Genomic DNA, 23,186 nt, shown 5'->3' with positions numbered 1-23,186 from the left:
GAGGACTCAAATCAATAAAATTAGAAATGAAAAAGGAGAAGTTACAACAGACACCACAGAAATAAAAACCCTAAGAGACTACTACAAACAAATCTATGCCAACAAAATGGACAACCAGGAAGAAATGGACAAATTCTTAGAAAGGTATAACCTTCCAAGGCTGAGCCAGGAAGAAATAGAAAATATGAACAGACCAAACACAAGTAATGAAATTGAAACTGTGATTAAAAATCTTCCAACAAACAAAAGTCCAGTACCAGATGGCTTCCCGGGTGAATTCTATCAAACATTTAGAGAATAGCTAACACCCATCCGTCTTGAACTCTTCCAAATAATTGCAGAGGAAGGAAAACTCCCAAACTCATTCTATGAGGCCACCATCAGCCTGATACCAAAACCAGACAAAGATACTACAGAAAAAGAAAATTACACACCAATATCACAGATGAATATAGATGCAAAAGTCCTCAACAAAATACTAGCAAACAGAATCCAACAACACATTAAAAGGATAATACACCATGATCAAGTGGGATTTATCCCAGGGATGCAAGGATTCTTCAATATACGCAAATCAATCAATGTGATATACCATATTAACAAACTGAAGGATAAGAACCATATAATAATCTCAATAGATGCAGAAAAAGCTTTTGACAAAATTCAACACCCATTTATGATAAAAACTCTCCAGAAAGTGGGCATAGAGGGAACCTACCTCAACATAATAAAGGCCATATATGACAAACCCACAGCAAATATCATTCTTAATGGTGAAACATGGAAAGCATTTCCTCTAAGACCAGGAACACAACAAGTATGTACTTGGAGCTAATTCAGATGCTCTGCAAGGTTGGACTCCTGCTCCACCATGTTTGTTCTTCAGCCCTAGAGCAGCTCCAGCCGCACTGGCATGAGGGCCCTGGGCTGGTGGGTAGGAACTTCTCCCAGAATAAAGTAAGAGATCTAGGAAGCTGAGGAGAATGGAGAGAGAAAGGGAGGTTGGGAATAAAACAGGAGGGCCCAAGTAATTGGAGTCTTAGAAAGAGAGACATAAGAAAGAGAATTTTCAGGAAAAACTAAATTAAAAAAAGAAACACCCTAAAAGAGGTCAAGTAGTTTCCCCAGACTGAAACTCAGACAAATGCACCTAATTCTAGAGTTTGTTCTTCTGGCCTCACAGCTGGGCTGGCAGTTAACAAATGGGACTTCTCAGGAAGAGAGATCTATTTCAGGCCTTGAGATGCAGAGGAGGCCGTGGGTTCTGTGTGCTCTCTGTTGGCAGTCAGCATCTCAGCAACTGCAGGATGAAGACAAACAAAAATGTTCCTAGGGTTGATGTGAGAGTGTTTGTGGGCTGTGGGCCAGCAGGATGGATGACCGGTTTGTTGCCAGGGCTAGTAAAATCTTTTATTGTCTCGGAGTGATTCATTTGCTTCCTAGGAATTGAGTAAAATGAACATGAATATTGTCAGCCCTGTGCTTTCTTCAAGATTTGCCAATATTTCCCCCTGTTATATCTCATGCTTACCAGGTAAATCACTTGGAGAAACCAGATGCTCGGGAGAAAGCAAGGGGTTCCCTCAGTCTGGATACAAGATTACACAAACACAGGAGCTGTATTTGTTTTAGCAGAGACAAAGTTCATTTGGAAATCCCCACAGCTCTGCAGAAAAATAGAGGTTCCCAAGGTGTTCATCAGGGAAGAAAATAAGACCCCGTATTTTAGTCCCGCCTTGTTGAATGGCTCTCAGAAGGCTGTAAAATAGAGACAAAACAAATTGAATTTTAGCTATCTTGGCTTTTAATCAGAGGCTCATCTGTTCTGTTTCTAAAACAAGTGATCAGTGATTCAGATTTCAACCAGGATTCTGCTAATGTCTGCTGGCCACAGCTCACAAGGAGGAAAGGTCAGGAAGATCCACAAAATAATAAACTTCTGTGTCCACCCTCCTCCATCCTTTAATCTTGGCTTCCTGTAATTAGAAACTAGCCCCATTTGCAATTAGAGTTAAACAGAATATTAAACTTTGTTGAAATTTTATTTTTTGGATTATTTTTAGTCAGCATTCCAAAAATGTAACAGACTCTTTCTCTCTCTCTCCTCTATATAGCTTGTTGGAAAGGTGAGTATTCTTACCATATTATGCAGCTTGCTGAAATAATTCTTGCATTCTGACAAGACCATATACACACTACTATATATGAAATAGATAACCAACAAGGACCTACTGTATAGCACAAGGAACTCTACTCAATATTTTGTAATAACCTATAAGGGAAAAGAATCGGGAAAAGATAGATATATATATATGTATGTATAACTGAATCACTTTGCTGTAACTAACACAACACTGTAAATCAACTATACTTCAATAAATTTTAAAAGAAAAGTAAATGGGCAAAATATTTGAATAAACACTTCACAAAGGAAAAAAAAAAGAAACTCTGATCCCCTTGGGAAAAGAGACTTCTTCCTTCTGTGCAGACACTTATTATGACTATAATTTTAAGTGTCATGTTTGGACTTAACTATAAAATGCTGACCGCCAGCTCCCAGACCCTTCACACTGCTGTTCTTTCCAGGTCCTGCCAGTTTCCAACTCATTTTCTTCACGGGGTAGGTCCTGTGTTGCTGGGCAATTCAGTGCAGGGCTGCTCGCTGCCTGACCCATTCTGTTGCTCTATCTGCTGCTGAGTCCGTGGACACTGGCTCCTTGGACGGGCGATGTTTCCTTTCCTCTCTCTGACCTCCATTCACACCTTTCACCTCCACCTGCCCACCACTCGTCAGCCTGACCCGGAGGATGGAGGATGGTCTTCCTGGGGCCTAGACTGCAGTTGGTGTTCCGTGGTGCCTTAGACCCCTCGGATGATGTCACCCCTGAGCCGGTTAAGTCAACTCCAAGAGCTCCTGGTCTCCTAGAGGCCTGCTGACATAGATCCACTGGATCTTTGAGCTCATCCCAAAGTTTGGCACCATTCACTTTATTCCAAAAACAAAAAAAAAAACCTTAGTAAATCTAAGCACTCAGTAAAACTTCAGGGGTTTGAATTAAATTTATCAGGTACTCTGCTGGGCACTAAGAAAGAAAGAGATTAAAAATAAATGGAAACTGGTGCTGCCTTCTGGGAAAATCTGTGATGATAGGTCAGCTCTGAAGATGCTATCTACCACTTCATTAATCATTTGTAGTATAGGGCTAAGAAATAAGGCATCGTTCATTTTTCTCATTTTCTTGTTCATTATTGGCTTGCATATTTTAAACATTTCTTCGCAGAAAAATGTCTTGATTCAAAATACATCTTGAAATCAACACTTCCTCTTCTATTTCTGTTACTAGGAACAACGGTTGGGAGATGCTATATTTTGAGTTTAATGCATTTTGAGAGTTAGCCAGATTGGGGAGAGTAGATGTAAATGAGGGGGTGCTTAATTTTTAAATAATTTCATTTTCTCTTCCTGTGTTCAGACTTTAACAAGGACTTTGAAACGTTTGGTTTGATACATAGGGCAGATTACCTATGAAATTCCCAAAGTGCAGTCATCATAAGACTATTAAGATTGAGTTGGAGATTACAGACAGACCCATCTTTTTAATAGCTTGTTGAAAGCCTGCCATGGTCCACTGTGCTGACCCCTTCCTCCTGCCACCCTTGCTGTCATCCCAAAACCCCTGAAATCCTCTCTCTCTGGAAACAGCCTCTTTGTCCTCTGAATCCCTGTGAAGAATAATAATCACTCTCTACCTTTCAATATCATGATCCTCCCCAGACAAGTTCCTCGGGGGCAAACTTGCATTTTTTCATCTTTGTATGTATCTCACAGCACATGTTACTCTGCATTTCAGGTGGTGGATACTCAATAAATGTTTGCACATAAGTGGATGAAAATCTTCCAGCTGACTTTATAATTATTAGTAGATCATTTCTGAAGATTTTTGAAAAGAATAAACTTTCAGATTTTTTTTTGAATTTTATTTTTTTTATACAGCAGGTTCTTATTCGTTATCCATTTTATACATATTAGTATACATATGTCAATCCCAATCTCCCAATACATCACATCACCCCCACCCCCCACCACCACTTTCCCCCCTTGGTGTCCATATGTTTGTTCTCTACATCTGTGTCTCTATTTCTGCCCTGCAAACTGGTTCATCTGTACCATTTTTCTAGATACATACCATCTGGAAATTCATGATCCAAAATTCTGTGCCCTATTCTCCTAGTTTGGTTCTCGGGGGTCAGTCACTATTACCAGTTTCTGGTTAAAATTATTTGTCAGAAGAAATCTATTCCTATTTAATTACTCATGTGTAAGTGTGAGTTTTTTAAGGAAGTTCTTATGTACCTAATAAAGTACTCTGATGTTAGGTTGGGTGTATTTTATTTGTGCTATTTCTTTTGTGTGTGTGTGTGTGTTACGGGGGCCTCTCACTGTTGTGGCCTCTCCTGTTGTGGAGCACAGGCTCTTGATGCGCAGGCTCAGTGGCCATGGCTCACGGGCCTAGCCACTCCGCGGCATGTGGGATCTTTCCGGGCTGGGGCACGAACCCGCGTCCCCTGCATCGGTAGGCGGGCTCTCAACCACTGCGCCACCAGGGAAGCCCCATGACTCTTTTTGAATTATGTTTTTCTCAGGGTATATGCCCAGTTGTGGGATGGCTGGGTCATATGGTAATTCTATTTTTAGTTTTTTAAGGAACCTCCATACAGTTCTCCATAGTGGCTGTATCAATTTACATTCCCACCAACAGTGCAAGAGGGTTACCTTACCTTCAGATTTTCTGATAAGCCATAGTTTCCCTTAAAAACTTTCCATACAGTAAAATTCACTCTTTTGTTCAGTTTTTACACATGCATAAATTCATGTAATCATCACCACAATCAGGATACAGGAAGTTCCATCAGCTCAAATACTCCTTCCAATTTCTTTTTAAATAGCAGACTGATGGTGGGCAGTGAAGTCTGAGCATTACATAGCAAAATATCACTTCTCTGTATTTAGGTAACACCTTCAGGCTAACAAAGGAGAGTCTTTTCCTCCCTTTACCTGTGGGTACCTCTGGTTCTAGAGTTTATGTGACACTTGCATTTTCCCAGACCTCAGTGTCAACCTATCTCACTGGAGTAAAGGGAATGGGAAAGGCTTTTGACCCAGTGAAATAACTTAATACTTTTGCTTCTCATTTTTGTAGAAAAGTGTCCAGTGTATCCAACAGAGCTAGTGTTTGCCCTGGACCAGTCCTATGATATCACAGAGCAGAGATTTAATGAAACAAGGGACATCATCATTTCTATTGTCAATGACCTTCACATCAGGGAAAATAATTGCCCTGTGGGAGCAAGAGTTGTCGTGGTTTCCTTCGACTCAGGCACCAGCTACATCATCCGTGGGTCTGACTACCACAGCAAGAAGCAGCTCCTTCATCTTCTTTCCAAAATTAAATATCAAAACTCCAGGGAAGTCCGAGACATTGGTAACACGATGATGTTTGTGGCTCGGAACATCTTCAAGCGGTTGTTAGCAGGAGCCAATGTGCAGAGAGTCGCTGTGTTTTTTAGCAATGGACAATCTGCCAGTAGGTCATCCATCATCACAGCCACCATGGAGTTTAGCGCCCTGGATATCAGCCCTGCAGTCTTTGCTTTTAATGAAAGGGTTTCCCTTGAGGAGGCTTTTGAGGTAAGTACTTCCCTGGTCAACGTGAGTATCAAAGCAAAAATATAATCAAGAAACAGACAAAATCAGGCAGTGTACTACCAAGAATTTTGAATAGACTTAGTGACCTCTGTCTACATCCTTTTGTATAGTATAGTTGATTTACACGCTGTGTTAATTTCTGCTGTACAGAACGTGATTCAGTTATATATATATATATGTATACACACACACACATATATATGTATAGGCATACATATACATTATCTTTTATATACTTTTCCATTATGGTTTATCAGAGGATATTGAATATAGTTCCCTTTGCTATACAGTAGGACCTTGTTGTTTATCCTATATATAATAGTTTGCACCTTCTAATCCCAAATTCCCAATCCATCCCTCCCCTCCCACCCCCTTGGCAATCACAAGTCTGTTCTCTATGTCTGGGAGTCTATTTCTGTTTTGTAGATATGTTCATTTGTGTCATATTTTAGATTCCACTCGTGATGTCACATGGTATCTGTCTTTCTCTTTCTGACTTCAATTAGTATGATAATCTCTAGGCCCATCCATGTTGCTGCAAATGGCATTATTTCACTTTTTTTATGGCTGAGTAATATGGAATAAAAGTAATTGGAATTTGTGATTGGAGAAATCCACTTGGCATCTGAAAGATATGCCTTCTTCTAGATAGTGAGATTGGTTGGAAATAGTTGGAATCACTACTTAAAGGGGCTAAAGGAAACTGGTGAATGTAAAATTTCTGCAAGACCCAACCCCAGAAACTGATGTATAGTACATAAACAGCTGGTGCATAATTAGAAGTGTGTGAAAATTCAGTGCAGAACTGCAGGTTTGGAGATAAGAATGAGATATTGATATCTACCCTAGTGGGTGAATCTTGTGGTTAACTTGTGGCAGTTTCCTCATCATAAAATTGGGTTGCTCGTACCTGTACTATATGTTTCCTTGGGTTATGTTTAGGATCAAGGGGAGATAGTGTGTGTATGTGTGTGTCTGTGTCTGTGTGTGTGTGTGTATGCATAAAGATGCACTGAATAGAGCAATGGGCTACAATGCAAGGTGATGGGGATTAGTTAGGTGTTTTTCAAACTCTTAAAATGTGTGCAGAGTGTATTCCTGATGACGACTAAAGAAAATGAGCAAGTAAGCATATACTTCTTTTTCAATGCAGTTTGACAACACGGGAACATTTCAGGTGCTTCCTGTTCCTCCAAATGGGGAATATGAACCATTAGAAAGACTTCGGAAATGTATTCTTTGCTATGGTAAGACTAATGAGAAAAATTTATTGTGCTGAAACACTTAAATGCCTTCTGGGTGAGTTATTAAATCTACCTTTATCAAAGAATTATATTTTTGATTGTAGATTCTATTTTAAGTTTTCCAATCTTTCAACACCATATGTCAGTTTCAATCTCTGTAATGTTTGAAGTTTCCATAGAATGTGAAAATTGGTTTAGAAGATTATCCCAATTGATTCGGCTTTTCCTGGGGACAATTTGATAGTTTGTATCAAAAGCTTCTAAAATATTTAAAATATTTTCTAAAAGAGTTTGGACATGTCTTATAGACTTTAAGTATACATGTTACTTACATCTGCTTTCAACAAAGACATTCCCAAATTGTCTGCTAGTGGCCACAGAAATTATGGGGACGTTGAAAATTCCTTATTAATTTAAATGATGTGAGATTGAAGAGGTATTGATCAGATGATTAATTTTTGGTAATCAGTCCCTTATTCACTTGAAGATCTCAAACAACAGTGTCTTCTTGTGCCGACATTGAACCAATGATAAGTCTCTATGTGTTTTCAGATAAATGTTTTCCAAATACTTGCAAGAAAGAGATTTTCTTACCTGAAAATTCATACATGGATGTCACCTTCCTCTTAGACAATTCTAGGACTATAACAAGTGATGAGTTTAAGGATGTCAAAGCCTTGGTGAGCTCAATGCTTGACAACTTTGATATTGCCTCAGACCCTCTAACCTCAGACTCTGGTGATAGGATTGCCTTGTTGAGCTACTCTCCTTGGGATGGGAGGAAGGAGGATGTGGTAAAAACAGAGTTTGAGTTTACAACTTATGACAATCAAGCTCTAATGAAGAGGCACATCCAGACTTACCTCCAACAGCTAAATGGAGAATCCACCATTGGCCATGCCCTACTGTGGACTGTGGAGGATCTCTTCCAAGGAACACCCAGACTGAGAAAACATAGGGTCATCTTTGTAGTCTCTGCTGGAGAAAATCATGAGAGAAAGGAATTCTTAAAGAAGATGGCTCTGAGGGCCAAGTGTCAAGGCTATGTCATATTTGTGATTTCTCTGGGCTCTACACATAAGGAGGACATGGAGGAGCTAGCCAGCCACCCACTTGATCACCATCTGATACAGCTTGGGAGAATTCATAAACCAAACCTGGATTACGTTGTGAAGTTTGTAAAGCCGTTTGTGTACTCTGTTAGACGTAAGTCACTATTTTGTTTTCTCTTTGTTTTAATAAATTAGTGTTTGTTAGCAGTATTGATAACCTAACATACCTCTGTATCTATAGCTAACCAAAATATGTGAATTAGATGGTGAAAAGGGGACTGGAATAGACCACATCTTGGTTATACCCTGTTTATGCTTTGGTCATAATGCGGTGAGACCTTTTTCATGATATAATGTCTCTTAGCCAAAATCTCAGCACTAGAAGAAAGAGAGTGACTGGAGATGTCCTGAACTACACTTGCTCAATGTAAAGAAGTTCTAGCAGCTCTTAGGTGGTCTCCAGATTGAGCATTTAAATAAAAGTTTTCCCTGCTACACCTGGTTTATTTCCAACCTTGGAGTACCCTGGAGACCTGTGTGAGAGTGCTGATCCCAAAGAGTCTGAGCATACAGACCACACAGGAATCTTGTTAAAATGGAGGTTCTGATTCAGTATGTGTAGGATGGAGCCTAATATTCTGCATTTCTAACAGGTTCTTCAGTAATGTCAATGCTCTGGTCCACAGATCACACTTTGAGTAGAAAAGTTCTAGGCCAATGTACTACAAAGCATCACCCATTGGACCAGTGTTAGTCCATAAATTGATGAGTAAAGAAAGAAATACAGAAATTGGGCTTCCCTGGTGGCTCAGTGGTTGAAAGTCCGCCTGCCGATGCAGGGGACACGGGTTCGTTGCCCGGTCTGGGAAGATCCCACATGCCGCGGAGCGGCAAGACCTGTGAGCCACGGCCGCTGAGCCTGCGCGTCTGGAGCCTGTGCTCCGCAACGGGAGAGGCCACAACAGTGAGAGGCCCGCGTACCACACACAAAAAAAGAAATACAGAAATTGAGAATAAGCATCTAGAAACTTTTAAAGCAATTTGACATTGCTACATTATACAAGTGTATAAACAGTGAGCATTATCTCATTGAACAAGATATAAACCAAAAGTATCAGTCTGCAAAAGGCTAGAAATAAAAATACCTTGTCCTTCACCACAAGTGGTTTGAGAAATGCTCTTTCTAGAGAGGTGGTTCTCAACTGGGGATGATTTTGCCCCCCAGATGACATTTGGAAATGTCTGGAGACACTTTTGGTTGTCAGAACTAAGAGAGAGGATACTACTGGTATTTAGTGGGTAGAGACCAAGGATGCTGCTAAATATCCTACAATGCACAGGACGCCCCCCCACAGCAAAGAACAATCCAGCCCAAAATGTCAATAGCATTGAGGTTGAGAAATCCTGCTCTAGAGGATCCCATGGAATCGAGCTGAACCTTTTCTTTCTGGGAATCTGACAAGTGTAGATTTAGGTTCTGTTGGAACCAATCCCACCACCCTAGGATTCCAAAGTCGCCCTGGTATTCAAGGAATCTTCAATACCACCATAGTGACAACATCTTGGAAGTTCACTCTTCATTGAAGAAGGAGCTTCCCCTTTCTCCTGTGACTCATATTCGATCGAAGAATCCAATAATTACCCCTTTGGGAATATCATGTTATTTCTTTAACTCTAAATGCCTTCCATTGTATAATGCACCATTGTATTATGAAAATGAAAGAAAAAGTGCTTCCAGTTAAATGTTGATACTGACTTTCCTTTTAGAGTTTTTTATTTTATAGTCTACAAAAGAGTTCTTTTAGACAGACTACGATATGTCACTCTTGTGCATACATAAAAAGGGAATATACGTGAAATAGACTTGGTTAAGGCATTCCTAAAACTTCTTCTAGTCAAAATTTGACTTTTGTGAGCTCTTTCTTGACTCAGAGTCATTGGTACCCATCTTTTCCCATGCAATATTTTTCTTTATACCATCAAGATCGATGATGGATTTTTTTAGAAAATCTTTTTTTAATTTAATTTTTATTGGAGTATAGTTGATTTAAAATGCCATGCCAGCTCCTGCTGCACCGCAAAGTGAACCAGCCATACATATACATAAATCCACTCTTTTTAAGATTCTTCTCCCATACAGGTCATCACAGAGTATTGAGAAGAGTTCCCTGTGCTATACAGTAGGTCCTTATTAGTTATCCATTTTATGTATAGTAGTGTGTATATGTCAATGCACCCCAATGGAGCAGCACTTTAAAAAGACTCTATGAAATAACACAAAACTGGTCTTGCTGGGCTCTTAAATTAGGCTTTGCAATTATTAGAGCTAGCTTACTTTTGATTTCCATCTGAGCAATGTTGTTAAACACATCCAATTCACTGTCTTCCCATAACCACTTGGTTTGTAGAGGTTAAAAGTCTCCTTTACTAATACTTCCGGGAATTTTTTCTAAACTGCTGACCCCAATTCTACAAGTGTTGGTGCTGGCACGTTTGTTGTTCCCACATGCACAGGCGATAACAATGGCATCACGATTCCTTCCTCACCAATAGCAACTGTCAACTGCAATTGATTAGAAGACATAGTCTCATTTCAGAGAAATAGAAAAAAATGCTCATCTTAGAACAAGAGAAATATGATTATTATAAAACAATAAACATTCTGTGAGATATTTTCACGTAGTCTTCAATCATTCAATGGTCAAAGATCTCCTTTCACTAAAACCTATTTATTTTCCTGAATGTGGGGAAAATTATATATTTCTCAGTATTCCACAGTTTATACAACAACAATAGAAAGAGGTAAAGGAACATATTATTTAGGTCAGTAAGCTAAAATCTTTCCTGTGATTATTTTCCTCCTAGGAAATCAGTGTTAATTGGTGCAGAAGCACAGAAATAGCATCATGTAATAAAATATTACTTTTTCTATTAGCATAAGTTTGAGTGAAAAAGTATTATAGGATCAGAATACAATTATGTTAGCCTGAACATATGGAAATTGTGTCTCTGCATCACAATTAACCCTTAAACGAACAATTTGAGGAGGTCCGCTTCCATGACCCCAGTAATTCTTTGGCTGCAAAATGTTCTAAAATCAAATTCTGAGTGCTATTTCTAGTTGCTACTATTTTCTGTTCTCACCCACGCCAAATTGTGCTGAAATACTTTAGTGACATTTATCGCTTCAAGAAGATTCCTGTTGGAGTTCTCTTTCCCTAGCAAATACAATTTCTAGTTTAAAAATCTAACTATAATTTTTCTCTCTCAATAGGAGGATTCAATCAGTACCCACCAATGATGCTTGAGAACACCTGCAGACTCATCAATTCAAAGGAAGAGGATAATCGAAGAATCAATCTCCTGTGAGTTAGAAAGCTCTGATATTTACAAGTGACTGTTGATTCACTGAGGGGTGTGTAAATGGCTGATGGCAGATAAGGTCTCTGAAGGAAAGGCTCTTCATGTATTACATTTTCTGTAGCAGAAGTTGCACACAAGTATGCTTTCAGGATTGATGTTTCTATAACATCCTCACGAGCTTATTACAATTTTACGTTAAAATTCATGGTTTCCTCAGAAATTTCCATATTGAAATTTATGCCAGAATTCAGTCTCAACCCACCTGAACCTTACTTCTCATCTCTCCCCATCATAAGCTCTGAGTTCCGGCCACACTGGACTCTTGTCTGCCTTGTGTGACCAGAGGTCCAGGAGTTCACCCTGCCTGGGATCCTGTTCCTTCCAGTGAAACCCTACCCATCCTTCATGGCCCTGATTAAACCTATCTCCTCTTCAAAGCCCATCTTTACTCTCAGTCAAAATCCACAGTTATTCCTTTTTTAATAACTTTTTACACCTCTGCTGAGGCACTTATTACAGTTTATCCCAATGTCTTGTCTCACTGAAGTATGGGGTTCCATGTGATTCATTATTTCATTCCCAAAACAGCATGAAAGACCCTACAATATCATTGCACATGTAAATAATTTTCTTTAAAATTTTATCTTGAGTGAAAATATAAATAATTAATCTGAATGGACTTGAACCTCAAACAGAATGAGAATGGCCCATTTGGTTGCTCTGTGCTTTTCTCTCTATTTCACAAAGCTTGGATCCCTGACTACAGCCTGTGAAAGCCCAGAGTTAGCCCATAATGGCCCTGTCCTGTCAGATTGCAATTAAGCAAAGAGCTTCTCAAAATAGATGCGGTCTTTCCCATAAATCCCATATATCCAAAATGGCAAGAGGAAGTGTTCCTCAGAATTCATGCAAATACATGTTCCTCTCATGTCAGGTTTCATTTATACTTAGTAGTTTAACAAGGAAGCGTCCAGCAGCTCACACCTTCTGAAGGACAATATGGCACTGATGTCCTGTGAAGCAGTGTTTCCCAACATGGAATAGACAATACTCTTATTTAAAGGAAAATCGATTCTTACAGGACTACATTTTAATATGTTATTTTAACATGTACAAACACAAATCTAGCTGCAAATACCATATGTGTATAGTTCCTATGCAACTATCAAACAAAAATAAATTCGTACATCAAACCCAAGGAAACTCAGTAAGACACAAATTTAAAACAGTAATTTAATGTATTAGATGATTCTGCTTTGCCAAAATAGAATTCCTAAAAACTAAAAAAAGAAATTTTATAGCCAAACATGTAAACAACCTAAAGGTCCATCAACAGATGAATGGATAAAGAAGATATAATACATACACACACACACACACACACACACACACACACAAACACAGTAGAATATTATTCAGCCATAAAAAATGAAATAATGCCATTTGCAGCAACATGGATGGACCTAGAGATTATCATACTAAGTGAAGTAAGTCAGACAGAGAAAGACAAATATCAAATGATACCGCTTATATGTGTAATCTAAAACAATGATACAAATGAACTTATTACAAAAGAGAAATAGACTCACAGACTTAGAAAATAAACTTACAGTTACCAAAGGGGAAAGGTGCAGGGGAGAGAGATAAATTAGGAGTTTGGGATTAACATATACATACTACTATATATAAAATAGGTAAACAACAAGGACCTACTGTATAGCACAGAGAACTATACTCAATATCTTGTAATAACCTATAACAGAAAAGAATCTGAAAAAATATACATATATATGTGTATATATACACATATACATATATACATACATATATATGTATGTATAAATGAATCACTTTACTGTATACCTGAAACTAACACATTGTAAATTAACTATGCTTCAATAAAAAAATTTTTAATAATATGGTGCATATTGGTAAAATGTGTAAAACATGATGCATGCTGCAGAGTCACCTCTGCTCTCAGCTTGCCCACTCAGTTCTGTGAGTGCTTGATTCCCCAGCACTTGTCTTCACCTGCACTACTGCAAAACGATCATTCCCACTCGAGTCATCATATCATTTGGCTTTTGCTTGGTGTGAATGTATTGTTGATAATATTATGTCTGACTTTATTTCCTTTCCTCATTAACTCTCAAAAGTTAAAGTAGTACCACCGGGTGCCAAACAACAGTATCAATGCACACGTAAACATGGACTTGAAATTGCATAAAGGTGCATTAATAGAATAAGAATAAACTTATATTGAATATGTTTTTTTACCATCACCTAAATAAAAACACAATATTTTCAAACTATCATTCTCACTCCAAAGAATATAAATGTAGACACCATTTTAGGAAGCATGGTATCAATGAGATATATTTTATATAGTTTTATTCTTCTCAGTGCAGTTGATGGTAGATTAAATGACTACTTTCTACATTTTCTGTGGAGATTGATATCAAACTGAGACACATTATTTGGTTGTCCCAAGTAACCTATGACTTTCTTGTCATTTATCTAAAACTCTGACAAATCAGACTTGATTTATTCCAAAGTAGTGTTTCATAGTCTATAAGCAGATGGCAGGAAAGAGAAGGATAAATGGGAATTTACACAAATGTATCAGTATATGCTTTTTTTAAAAAAATGAAGTATAGTTGATTTACAATATTATATGAGTTTCAGGAGTACAGCAGAATGATTCAGTACTTTTACAGATTATACTCAATTAAAAGTTATTACAAGATAATGGCTATAAGTCCCTGTGCTATACAAAATATCCTTGTTCCTTATCTATTTTATACACAGTAGTTTATATTTCTTAATTCCTTACCCCTAACATGCTCCTCCCCCCCCACCCTCTCTCCTCTAGTAACCTCTAGTCTGTTCTCTGTATCTGTGAGTCTGTTTCTGTTTTGCTATATACATTCATTTGTATTATTTTTTAGATTCCACATATAAGTGATATCATACAGTATTTGTCTTTCTCTCTCTGACTTACTTAACTAAGTATAATATTCTCTAGGTCCATCCATGTTGCTGCAAATGGCAATAATTCATTCTTTTTATGGCTGAGTAATATTCTATTGTATATATACCACATCTTCTTAAGCCAGTCATCTGTTGATGGACACTTGGGTTGCTTCCATGTATTGGCTATTGTAAATAGCGCTGCTATGAACATTGGGGTTCATGTATTTTTTTCAAATTAGTGTTTGTGTTTCTTTGGATGTATGCCCCAGATGTGAATTGCTGGATCATATGGTAGCTCTATTTTTAGTTTTTTAAGGAACCTCCATACTCTTTTCCCTAATGGCTGCACCAATTTACATTCCTACCAAGAGTGTACAAGGGTTCCCTTTTCTCCACATCCTCACCAACATTTGTTATTTGTAGACTTTTTGATGATAGCCATTCTGACAGGTGTGAGGAGTTATCTCATTGTGGTTTTGGTTTGTATTTCTCTGATGATTAGCAAGGTTGAGCATCTTTCCATGTGCCTGCTGGCCATTTGTATGTCTTCTTTGGAGAAATTTCTATTTAGCTCTTTTGCCCATTTTTTAAATTGGGTTGTTTTTTTTTGATATTGAGTTGTATGAGCTATTTATCTCTTTTGAATATTAACCCCTTATCAGTCATATCATTTGCAAATATTTTCTCCCACCCCATAGGTTGTCTTTTAGTTTTGTCAATTGTTTCCTTTGCTGTGCAAAAGCTTTTAAGTTTAATAGGTCTCATTTCTTTATTTTTGCTTTTATTTCTTTTGCTTTAGGAGGCAGAGACAAAAAATATTGCTTGCAATTTATGTCAGAGAATGTTTTGCCTATATTCTCTTGTAGCAATTTTGTGGCTTCTGGTCTTACATTTAGGTCTTTAATCTATTTTGAGTTTATTTGTGTATATGGTGTGAGAAAATGTTCTAATTTCATTGTTTTACATGTAGCTGTCCAGTTTTCCCAGCACCACTTATTGAAGAGACTGTCTTTTCTCCATTGCATTTTCTTGCCTCTTTTGTCATAGCTAGATTAAGTGACCATAAGTGCATGGGCTTATTTCTGGGCTCTCTATTCTGTTCCATTGATCTCTGTATCTGTTTTTGTGCCAGTACCTTGCTGTTTTGATTACTGTAGCTCTGCAGTATAGTCTGAAGTCTGGGAGGGTGGTATCTCCAGCTTTGTTCTTTTTTTCTTTTGTTCTTGCTTTGACAATTCAGCATCTTTTGTGGTTTCATATGAATGTTAGGATTATTTGTTCTAGTTCTGTGAAAAATTTCATGGGTATTTTGATAGGAATTGCATTAAATCTGCTTTGGGTAGTATGGTCATTTTAGCAATATTAATTCTTTCAATCCAAGGGCACCAAATATCTTTCTATTTCTTTGTATCATCTTTAATTTCCTTTATCAATGTTTTATTATTTTCAGAGTATGGGTCTTTTACCTCCTTGGTATTTCATTCTTTTCGAAGTGATTTTAAATGGGATTGGTTTTTCACTCTTTCTGATGGTTCACTATTAGTGTATAGAAAAGCAACAGATTTCTGTATATTAATCTTGTGTCCTGTGACTTTGCTTAATTCATTTATTGGTTCTAATAGTTTTTGGGTAAAGACTTTAGGGTATCTATATAAAGTATCATGCCATCTGCAAATAGGGACAGTTTTATTTCTTCCCTTCCAATTTGAATGCCTTTTATTTCTTTTTCTTATCTGATTGCTGTGGCTAGGACTTCCAAAACTATGTTAAATAGAAGTGGTTAAATAGCCTTATCTTGTCCCTAAATTTAGAGGAAAACCTTTCAGCCTTCCGCCATTGCATATGATGTTAGCTGTGGATTTGCCATAAATGGTCTTTATTATGTTGAGATATGTTCCTTCTGTACCCACTTTGATGAGACTTTTTATCATGAATGGAGATTGAATTTTGTCAAATGCTTTTTCTGCATATATTGAGATGATCATGTGATTTTTGTCCTTCCTTTTGTTAATGTGGCATATCACACTGATTGATTTGTGTATGTTGAACCATTCTTGTGTCCCTGGAATAAATCCAACTTGACACAGTGTATGATCCTCTTATATACTGTTGGATTCATTTTGCTAATATTTTGTTGAGGATTTTTGCATCTGTACTCATCTAAGATATTGGCATGTAATTTTCTTTCTTTGTAGTGTCTTTGTCTGGTTTTGGTTTCAGGGTACTGGTGGCCTTGTATAATGAATTTGGGAGTGTTCCGTCCTCTTGAATTTTTTGGAATAGTTTGAGAAGGACAGGTATTAGTTCTTCTTTACGTGTTTAGTAGAATTCCCCTGTAGTATAATGAATTATTTGATTGAAATAAATTTAGATTTTTATCACCAAATTTTCTTTCTTCTAAGAAATAATTAAGTAACTATATTAAATTGTTGGGATATTTTATTTGTATTTCTCAAAGTTATATAGGTTCACCTAAAACTTTCCCTTTTATCTTCTAGATTTACCCCTGAGCCACATGAGATTCCTTCAGGAGAGAACAGCTTCATTGACCAGGAATTGAGTGTGGTCAGAGGTTCATCTTTTGTGTTGGAAGACAGTGGAAGTGACCATCTGCCTTACATTCCAAGCCAAATGTTTATGCCACAGAAATTAACAACTAAATATGAAAAAGATCAGGATTCTGAAGAAATTGCAAGTCTCACTTCTGGTAAGGAAACGAAAAGTTATAGCAGTAATTTAAAAATAACTGGATCCTCATCTTTTAACACTAATAGAGAAATAAATAAGGTGGGTATAAAAAGCAACTTTTTTCAAGTTCAAGATTGTGGCTACAACTGCAGCTTTTATTTGATCTGAAGATTTAAATGGTCACAGGTACCACTCTGGTAATCACTGATAAGCTCTAAGAAATGTCCCTGATATGCTCACCAAACTTAAGATTTCCCTAGAAACCACAATTTAGGTTAGTGTGATGTAGAAAGAGGTACTATAGAGAATCACATAGCAAAGGAGGAACTTTTAAAAGTTGGCCTGACCAGTGCCCCAGAATTTGTGATTGCATGAGAAGGTGTAAGGTTTTTTCACTGGAAATAAAATAAACTACCCCACTCTCTACTCTATACATTTTAATGGCAAAGCAGTAATGCTTTTTGTCAGGATTTAATAGTATCAAACAAATCAGATCATAGAATTTTGGCTGTATTTTCATTTAAAAGGGTGGGCATTCTAAACAGACTATTCAGCTATCCCATCTATGTATCTAGAGTCTCCCAAAATGCTCATTTGGCCAGAATGCCAGCATTTAAAGCATTATGTCGTAAGTATCATGTGTGATGTTAGAATATGCAAGTTTGAAAGAAAAGGTGGCCAGTCTCATAATATTCATTCTTAGTAATTTCCTTGGATAAATAAATGTTCTTTTCCTTGGGTTCAACACTGATGTCCCCATATTTCCCCCCTATTTCTGAAATATACATGTTTGAATTTTGTCTTTAAAGCAGCTAAACTTTCCTTTATAGAAGCTAGAATTGAGAATTAAAGAGTCAATTAATCATTAGTTGAAAAATAAGACTTTTTTAAAAAGTAATGAAGTAAACCTGATGTACATAGTTCCTTGGCATTAAGGCATTCAAGTGTGTGATTTCTTATTTAAAAGTTTTTTATCATTATATAGGCATAGCTTAAAGAAGAAAATACAAAATTTGTTCTTCTTAATGGATGCAGTTAATTTGGGGTATTCATTTTAACGATACGGGAATTACAACAGCCCTCAAGGCATAGGAATTTGTTATGGTTTGGTTTAGGAAGAAAAAAAAAAGAAAAAGAGAAGTTATTTTGGCAGAGTTGGAATACCAAATTGTCATTTGTGATACTGTTGTTAGTGGTAAGCATTTTAAAGTGTAATAATTCAGAAGTGTGAAACTTTTCAAGAAAGACCGAATTAATTGGATATTTAAGGGAAAAAAGGAGAAACTCATCTTTGCAGCCATCTTTAATGACCGTTGTTCAGTAGTAATAGAAACACTTTTCATTTGGTTTTTCAGATGTCTGGGTATCAAGATACTCATAACCAGTTTAAGGTCCAATTTGGCTGCAGAAATAATTGTTGCATGGCTCTGTAGGAAAAAAATGTCAATTTGCTGTTACACCCACCACACCCAATTTCTCTTGCAGTGGATTGAAGTGTGTTGGGAGTTCTGTGGAGGATTATGTTGAGTTGTGATTGCCTGGAAACAGAGTCTCAGAACTAAGGATAATATATATTTTTTATCCTTTACAGTAAATCTGAGTCTCAGATCATCAGTGTTGTCTAGGGACTTCATACTATTCCTTTCTTTCTTTTTTTTTCTTTTTAAAATCATTGATAGCTAGTTGTCAAAAGCTGCTGAGAACTTTCTGTATAATGTGCTATCCTCAAGGAGAGTAAATTGTAGTTCAGATATTTTATCCAGTCGCTAAGAGATGAGCTTTGATACACGTTCCAGATTTATTGCACAAATAAAAAGATTGATCACTTCCATAAGAACTTCCACATGCTATGCTTATTACTCATTTGTAATGTGATTCTTATGGCCAAGGGCTGATTTTTGTGCCCTTGAACGGAGAGTCCTGGGGAAGTCAAGAATCTTAACCATTTAAGAAATTTTGAGTTCCCAGAGTACTGTGGGCTGGCAATGAGTTGTGTATCACTCTCTTTCACAAGAAACATAACCACTATCTCTCTACCTAGGCCTCTCCCTTTCTTCTTCCTCCTACTCCAGTTTCCAAGTTCATCCTTAATTGCATCACCTTTCCTGGCCCTCTCCACTCCTTACAGCAGCTCAAAGACAATTTGTATTAGGATCACCTGGAAGCCCTTCACAAGCTTAGATTCCTAAGCCCTTCTCAGTACTACTGCTTCATATTTAGGCGTGTGAGTGGCCAGGAAAAAGCCACAAGCTTTAAAACCACCATAGGTGATTTTTGTAGGTCCTCATTTTTCAGATCCACTATCCCAGTGATTCTCAAAACGTGTGTCCCTAAACCAGCAGCATCAGCATCACCTGGGAACTCGTTAGAAATGCACTGATCCTGGACCTACAGAAGCAGAAACTGGAGGTGGGGCTCAGCCATCTGATTTTTAACGAGCAAAAAATCTGATCCAGGCTGAAGTTTAAGAACTACTGTGCATGCTAGCACTTTGGTGTGCTTCCAGATTTGCTCTGTGCTCTCAGCTAAAAGCAATTGAGTAACTAGTATCACAGAACAGAAGAATTCCTATTGTCAAAGGGATCCAGGTAAACTGGATTATAATTTTATTTTACTCATCCAAGAACACTGAACATTCATCCACCCATCTATTCATCCAACATCTATCTAACAAGACATTTTAAGATCCAAATATGTAGGGGTTATCTAGAGATACTATTATGCATTTTGACCACACATCCACAATATAAAAATTCCTTGGAAAATTCAGTTGCTCCTAATTACTCACCAATGGAATACACATAGTTCTTTGGAATTATGTAATGAAAAATGGGTAGTTTAATTCTCATTAAATTGCAACTTTTGACCCAATGGTGAGCCTAGCACTTTCATCAAAGATGCTATGTTAACTAATACTTAAGATACAGTTAGTCTATTGTCAAGATTAATGAGGGACAGGATAATTTTTAATGAATGTTAAATACCAACCCAAACTCAGCCTAGGGCCCACTCATAGCTTTAAGCACTCCCTGGCCTTAGGATAATTTCAGCTGATGTTCTTTTCAATGAATTTTATTAAGAAATAAGAGGCAACACTTCCCTCTTCAAACTAGGCTGGAGTTGTGCTCAAGGGAATTTGCATGGATTTTGTTTGACATTTTTTTTTTGATAACTTTGATTGTGATCTACAATCAGTTTTGTTTTTTTAAGCCAATGTATCTTTTGATTTTGAATCAATCGTAAGGTATTAGAGCTGGAAAGGTATTTAGTGATTAGCTCTTGCAAATTCACCTGGGGATGATTCTACCCTACTCTACCCTGGGAGACATATTGCAATGTCTGGAGACATTTTTAGTTGTCATAACTGGAGGGTACTACTGGCATCTAGTGGGTAGAGGCCACAGATGCTGCTAAACATCTTACAATGCACACAGGACATCCTCTCACAACAAAGAATCATCCAGTCAGACTGTCAATAGTGAAAGAAACCCTGTTTTAGAAGGAACTTCAAGCCCCCAAGATCAGGGAACTAAAAAATTCAGTATAGGGACTCAAGATTTCTACACCCTGCCCACTGTTTCCCAGTACACCCTCAGGATTCTGCTAATTTTTTAAAAATTGTAGAAGTACTATCATACCATATAAAATTTTAATACAGAGTCACAAATCACACAATTTAGCAGACTGAGCTATTTGTGGTGTGGAGTACAGTCTTTGTTTTTTCCACAGGCATATAGGTTTACATAGTTTTATTCAATTTCATATCCTGCTTTTCACATATGTTATACATTTTACATATTGCTGAAAGCTTCATACTGATTTTTCTGTGTTCTCATAATGCTACTTTCAATGAATGAATGTATTTAACTATTTATCTGTTGTTGAACACTTAGCTTGCTTCCAATTTTTGCTGTCACGTGTTGAACTTGAAGACATATATATTCTGCTACCTTTAAATCTGTACTGGAATTAAATGCAGCAGAACTGGCTTCTGAGTCACCTAATGGAGCAGTCCCCCAGCTGAATGTCCTACTTTCATATCTGTACACATGCTAAAGAGGTCAGTGATAGAATTGGGATCATGTCTGAATTGTAATGACATGTTTCATGAATGCTTTAGGAAATCTCAACCATCTGGATGCTCTTTGGGGGATAAACTGAGTCTCCTGTTCATTTTAAGCTGTGAACTGAAGTTGTGACTTTCACTTTTGCTTGAGAAATTATTGTATAGTTATTATACTTTGGGTGTCTTCCTTGAAGATTTTGCATGCGGCAGAGCTAATGTGAACTGCGAATTCAGGGAATGTGGATGATTTGACTTCATGGAGGCTGCTTCTGTAGGTCTCATGCAATCATTTGTTGCAATTACTAAAGCAATGTTCTATAGTGTTAGCAACACTTTTTTTTCATGGGGACCCTTTGCTAATGGAATAAAACGTAGATAGTTGAAGTGATAATTGGGTGATGGTGGTGGTGGCGATCGACAAAGCAGTGGCAGCCCTCATTGAGGGCTTCCTATAGGAAAGGACTCTGCCAAGCATTTACATGGATTTTCCCAGGAATATCCATGCAGCAAATATGTATTTGACTCCTGTTCTGAATTAAGCCCCATGCTAGTCTTTTGGGGGGGTTAGAGAGATTTAAAAAAAAAGATTCAGACAGAGCCCCTGTCTTCAAGGAGCTTGTAGTCTGATAATCAGAGTATACTCTGAGTAAAAAAAAAAAAAGCCTAATACAAGTAAGAAAGTATTCAATTTAATAAAAAGTGCAGGGAGATCAGCTTGGTGGTTTGTGACCACTTAGAGGGGTGGGATAGGGAGGGTGGGAAGAAGGGAGACACAAGAGGAAAGAGATATGGGAACATATGTATATGTATAACTGAATCACTGTGTTATAAAGCAGAAACTAACACACCATTGTAAAGCAATTATACTCCAATAAAGATGTTAAAATTTAAAAAAGTGCAGGTGGAATGCTTTGGGGGCCAGTATTCATTTCAGCATTGTATTCACTGTCTCACTTGATTATCGAACAATGCATGAGAAATAATAGTAATCACAGAAGCTACCACTTATTTAGTGCAACTATGCGCCAGGCACTCTATATACATGATTTAACTTAATCCTTACCATGATAATCTATTATTATTATTATAATGACTATTACATATTACAGATGAGGACACTGATGCAAAGTTTAAGATCCTCAAGCAACATCACACAGCTTGTAAGCAGCAGAGCCAGGATTCAAATCCATGCCCATTTCCACAAAAACATTAACTTAACAATGTAGGCTCTGTTGTCTGGCAAGGGCATTGTTTGCATTTTCAAATGACGAAATATATCCAGCTGCCAAATTTGATGATCATCATGTCATCAGTGGGAGAGTTATTTTTAAAACAACTTTGGTGGTGCAATTCAATTTTTAAATTTTAATTTAATTATTTTTCTCTCATGCTTTTTTATAAACCATACATGAATAAAGCCATAAATATTTCTTAATTCTTTTTTTTTCACATCTTTATTGGAGTATAATTGCCTTAAAATGTTGTGTTAGTTTCTGCTGTATAACAAAGTGAATCAGTTATGCATATACGTATATACCCATATCCCCTCCCTCTTTCATCTCCCTCCCACCCTCCTTATCTCACCCCCCCATCCCACCCCTCTAGGTGGTCATAAAGCACCAAGCTGATCTCCCTGTGCTATGCAACTACTTCCCACTAGCTCTCTATTTTATATTTGGTAGTGTATATATGTCCATGCCACTCTCTCACTTTGTCCCAGCTTAACCTTCACCCTCCCTGTGTCCTCAAGTCTATTCTCTGTGTCTGCATCTTTATTCCTGCCCTGTCCGTCAGTTCATCAGAACCATTTTTTTTTTAAGATTCCATATATATATATGTTAGCATATGGTATTTGTTTTTCTCCTTCTGACTTACTTCACTGTCTGTGATAGACTCAAGGTCTATCCACCTCATTAAAAATTATGCAATTTCATTTCTTTTCATGACTGAGTAATATTCCATTGTATATATGTGCCACATCTTTTTTTTTTTAACGTTTTTACTGGACTATAATTGCTTTACAATGGAGTGTTAGTTTCTGCTTTATAACAAAATGAATCAGCTATACATACACATATATCCCCATATCTCTT

The 23,186-nt window shown here is 37.3% G+C and overlaps 1 protein-coding gene across 1 annotated transcript in view; it reads left to right on the top strand.

Annotated features, from left to right (window-relative positions):
• The window catches only part of COL6A5 (collagen type VI alpha 5 chain), a 105,134-nt gene that overhangs the window by 61,776 nt on the left and 20,172 nt on the right, over positions 1 to 23,186 (top strand). The window contains exons 31-36 of the mRNA XM_007120210.2: positions 2,115 to 2,126; positions 5,202 to 5,689; positions 6,861 to 6,954; positions 7,504 to 8,157; positions 11,278 to 11,368; positions 16,838 to 17,046. Coding sequence (XP_007120272.2) covers positions 2,115 to 2,126; positions 5,202 to 5,689; positions 6,861 to 6,954; positions 7,504 to 8,157; positions 11,278 to 11,368; positions 16,838 to 17,046 — 1,548 coding nt within the window. The remainder of the gene's footprint in view (positions 1 to 2,114; positions 2,127 to 5,201; positions 5,690 to 6,860; positions 6,955 to 7,503; positions 8,158 to 11,277; positions 11,369 to 16,837; positions 17,047 to 23,186) is intronic.

The sequence above is a fragment of the Physeter macrocephalus genome, chromosome 1 (genome assembly GCF_002837175.3).
Source record: "Physeter macrocephalus isolate SW-GA chromosome 1, ASM283717v5, whole genome shotgun sequence".
Lineage (NCBI taxonomy): Eukaryota > Metazoa > Chordata > Mammalia > Artiodactyla > Physeteridae > Physeter > Physeter macrocephalus.
Note: the sequence above shows the minus strand (reverse complement) of the source record. Positions and strands in the feature narration are given on the sequence as shown.